Here is a 4,789-nt window from a genome sequence, read left to right on the forward strand (position 1 = left end):
TCAAAATAAAAATAAGGCAATTAAAATTCGATATTTTCTAAACCAGTAGAAACATTAAAATGAAATTTTCCGTAAATATGGTTATAAAATGGGTTTTCTTTTGTATATATTTTGAGCCCAATTCACATACTGGAAATTCTCCAAAACAGAAATTCCGGGTATCTTTTGACCCTGTTTTATTATTACATGGTTATTACATGGTTTGATAGTTTTCAAAATCTATTGAACTCGAACTATATTTGAACAGAAGACGTGCAATACACGTCATAGTGAATTTCACATTGATCATGAAACAGCTGCATCTTAATATATCCTGATGAGTACACCGCCACCGGCAGCAAAGATTGGTAGATGCATTCGGAACATGGGTCGTTAACAATGGCTTTAATTAAAACCTACAAACCCTGTGTCGACTGACCAATTTCAACTAGACCAAAAAATAACTTAACATTCTGCAAAATTTAACACTAGACTATTATTAACTGAGATTCTACGTGGGCAGCTTAAGCTCCTACTGATATCAGGCCTACATAAGAAAATACTGTTCATGTTAGATTTACACCTTAGCATAAGCTGATTTCTAATTACATATCTAAATTAATTTTTACTAGTCTAAAACACGTCTACTACAATTCTTTCTGTTTAATCCAAAATAGTTTTTGATAAATCACAAACATTGCTTTTATTCATCCTAAGAATAAGTATCAGTTCTGTACGTGTATCAGAAGATATTTAACCATTTTTAACAACATGGATATGATTTTTTTATAATATGTGAGTATTGAGGATATATATTAGTAAATATTCATTAAATTTATTAAATATTTAAACAAATAATTACTTTTTTATGTCAAATTTAAAAACAATCGTTAAAAAACTCTGAAAATATATAAACCACACAATGATTGCACGCAAACCTCATTAACTACTTCTAACTGAACTCTTACATAAGTTCGACACTAACTACTAACATTTCATATATATGTAGATTTATTTTGAACATGGAAATCGTATATCATACAAGTAAATATTCAAAGTTTTCTGTCTACCCGAGAGAGACACAGTAAATATAAAACATCGCAATAATAAACAATTGTGATATATTGTACATCAATCAGTTAACATTAAATCTTAAAGTAAATTTACCAAAAATTTAATATTCACTTATAATTTTGAATAAATTTTATTCGCAGATATGGTGCTCATACAGCATAGTATTCTACACTTCTGTCTGATTTATCTGAGTTCATTAACACTAATCAACACTTCAACGCTTCAAATTAAAAATTTAATAGCACAAGACAAAGCACACGATGGCGAATTTTTAGAATTCATAGAGAAAATGTATCAACAAGAAGCATATTCAACTCTTGTTGTATTATCCCATAAAGATCATAGTTGTGTTGACGTGGCTAAATTAAAGGACAAATTTCCACTCCTTCTCCTAACCGAACATCAAACATTTCTACTAAAAGAAGTGATTAATAATCACTTTCTCGTTGTGGTTTGCATGAAGAATTGGGGGAACCAGAACCAAAGGCCACAAAACAAAGTAATACTCAACACTCTTTCCCAAAATATTCATCAGAAGCGGTCCAGTCATATCATCTTACGTTTTGCACGAAATGGAACTAACAACACAGCTCTTTACGACATACCTTATTTGAATGAGATATTTCAATATTGTCAGGATCAACATATGTCACATGTGGTTGCACTTCATCAAAATTTTCCTTTGCAATATAACATTTATTATACATTTTTAATTTTTCCCAGAATTCAAGTTAAATCAATCCACTATAACAAAAATAATTCCAATGGAGTGTATGATAAGGATAGAAACAAACTTAACCATTTCGGTTATTCATTACGAACGATTCACGATGAAAAACCCTTCAACACATTGTTATACAATGATCCGACAGGCCAACTTCGATTAGCGGGCTATTTAGGAACATTTATACATTATATTGCACAATACTTAAATGCTACTTTAGAGTTGTCAGATCTTACAAAGAGAGGACAAACAGTTTCATATACTGAGATAAGCGCTCTTTTGAATAACAAAAGTATTGATATACCGGCGTCAACTTTTTTCAGATGTATTGATAAATATAAATCGTATTCATATCCAATTTTTGTGACAAAACCCTGTTTGTTAATACCAATTGAGGCTAAATTGACAGTACGAGAAAGTTTATTGAAACTAATTCTATCTTATACGACATTGTATTTGATTGGTCTTTATAGTGTATTTGCTATCCTATTACATTTAGTGCGATTTAAATACAAGCAAACTAATCATATGTTTAAATATCAATTACCCGATATCGTAATACACGAACAGGTATTTCGTGGATTGTTGGGACAAAGTTTTCCATTCAATTTTACGAATGTCAATTGGCTAACAGTGTTTATTACATCGAATCTACTTCTCACTGGATATATTTTTAGCACTTTCCATCAAGCTTCTCTTCAAACGTACTTAACACGTCCTCCTTATAAAGCTCGCATTCGTAACATGGATGATTTTGTGAAATCACCAAATAAAATTTTAATCCCAAAACAAATATATGATACAATCAATTCTAAGCTGAAACAATTTGCTGAAAAATGCACATTTTCAAAATCAATGGAAGAATATCAGAAAGCTCTTCTAGGGCTTAATGATAATTTCACATACATTATTCCAAGCTGGCAATGGCCACTAATAAATTCAATGCAATCATCATTTCCTCGTCCAATATTTCGATTTAATCGTGAGCTGTGTGAAACAAGTATTCCATTGAGCATACCATTGGAAGAAAATTCTGTATATGAAGAAGTAATTAAAGAGATGGTTTTGCAACTACAAGCATTTGGATTATTCGAACTTTGGATGCGCAATTCATACTACGATTATACTGCACATAATCATATTCCACATGAAAAACTCGAATATAAGAAGCAAGAACAACTGAGTGCTCTCAAACTTGAAGACATCGACTTAATATTTTATTTTTTGTTATGTAGCTGTCTACTCAGTATCTTGGTTCTGATAATGGAAATCTGCATAAGTCGTGATACTTTGAAAAATTTATAAATTTTAAGATATTAATTCATTCTAAATTGAATTTAAATTTGAGATATTGTTTATTATTTTGAAAAAACTCAATTAAAACATAGTTTTAAAATATTGCAAAACATTTATAAAAAATGAATATTTTACCAGATATTTACTCATTTGTGTAATTGTTTGCAAATATTCGTTTCTATAAGCAGATACTTTGTAAAGTTATAGTTTTTTTATTTTTTTTTGTAATTCATTTATTTTATTACAATCTGTCAGGTATGACTGACAATATGTAATATATATTAACATGACTCGTTATAATAGTTATGTGGCGACCCAGTAGGCTATGCTTTTATTGAATTTAAAAAGGAAAATTCAATTTTAAATATTTTCTAGTTTCTGTTTGAGATTGTGGAAAACGTTTCCATTTTTCTCTCGTGTAAAAAGTTTAATTAAAAGATTATTAACATCATAAATTTTGAGAGTTTTATTTATTAGCAAGGTTAACAGACCCTAGCTAAATTGGTGACCCCGACGTGATCTGAACGAACGGTTACGTTTTTCAAAATTAATTGAAATATATTATTGCGAGCAACACTTTCAAACATCATGTCTTTGCCAACGAGCAACGAAGCCGCAGCGGTGCAACGAGAGAACGAATTACGAGAAGGTAATCTGAATCGTGTGTCCGTCAAGGTACCGCCATTTTGGCACGAAAGACCAGAAATTTGGTTCGCGCAAATTGAGGCGCAGTTTGCAGTCGCCGATATAACTAATGACGTAGCCTACTAGGTCGCCACAGTACCCCCCTCCTAGCGACGGAGTACGGGCGACGACGCGCTACACATGAAGAGAAGTTACTCGCGGTAGTCACACAACTTCGCTGGGAAATGCACTGTTCGGCCAGAACGCGAAACCTTTGAAGAAACGGCCGACGGTTTAAGAACCTTCTTCTCGGATGCTTGTTTCCGCTCATGATTGACTAAAGGAAGTGGCGAAAACTGCTTGCCGGTAAGTTCATCGTTAGTCAAATAAGCTGGTTTTAATCTGTCTAACGAGACGGTGCACCTGCTCCCTCTTCTGTTAATTACGAAATATTTTTCATCTCGTTGAAGAACTTGAAACGGACCTTCATACCGCTGTTCCAATGGAGCTCTCACCCGATCGACACGCACGAACACAAACTTGCTGGTTAGGAGGTCATTCGGAACATAGACTGGGTGATGCCCGTGTCTGCTGCCGTTGATTGTCTTCAGTTGAGCCAATGCATTACGAAGTGATGAAACGAAATCGGTTTCACCTGGCTTTTGGCATTTCTGTGACAACAGCTGTCCTGGAACACGTAACGGGTTTCCGTACAACATTTCAGCGGAACTGACGCCTAGACTACATATACATATTTAAAACGTCAAAGTGTGGCACAGAGGTCTGATACATAAAATAAGAATGATCCTGCCAATGGACTACGCAATACTTCTAGAATCATATCTTTCTGAGAGATACTTCAGAATTAAATGCGAAAACATATATTCGTATATATGTGCAATAAAAGCGGGCGTTCCACATGATATTCCGTGTTTAAGTAACACAACAATTGTAACTTTTGCGAACAATATGGCTCTACTGTCAGTGGAAAATACCGAATGCATTGCAACAAGGAACGTTCAAGCCGCTCTCAATCATGTGCTAGAGTGATATTAGCCCAGAGTGGAAAATAAAACTAAATATCTTGAAAAC

General features: G+C 33.3%; 2 protein-coding genes across 2 annotated transcripts; one reads left to right on the top strand and one right to left on the bottom strand.

The window, feature by feature from the left end:
* Nucleotides 1-1,342: 1,342 nt before the first annotated feature.
* LOC119675611 lies at nt 1,343-3,082 on the top strand. Its single transcript, XM_038086817.1, has one exon. It carries the CDS (start codon nt 1,343-1,345, stop codon nt 3,080-3,082), a length of 1,740 nt encoding a protein of 579 aa, XP_037942745.1.
* Nucleotides 3,083-3,909: 827 nt separating this feature from the next.
* On the bottom strand, nt 3,910-4,416 carry LOC119675612. Its single transcript, XM_038086818.1, has one exon. The coding sequence runs from the start codon at nt 4,414-4,416 to the stop codon at nt 3,910-3,912; it is 507 nt and encodes a 168-aa protein (XP_037942746.1).
* Nucleotides 4,417-4,789: the final 373 nt, after the last annotated feature.

The sequence above is a fragment of the Teleopsis dalmanni genome, chromosome 2 (assembly GCF_002237135.1).
Source record: "Teleopsis dalmanni isolate 2A chromosome 2, ASM223713v2, whole genome shotgun sequence".
In the NCBI taxonomy this organism is placed as follows: domain Eukaryota; kingdom Metazoa; phylum Arthropoda; class Insecta; order Diptera; family Diopsidae; genus Teleopsis; species Teleopsis dalmanni.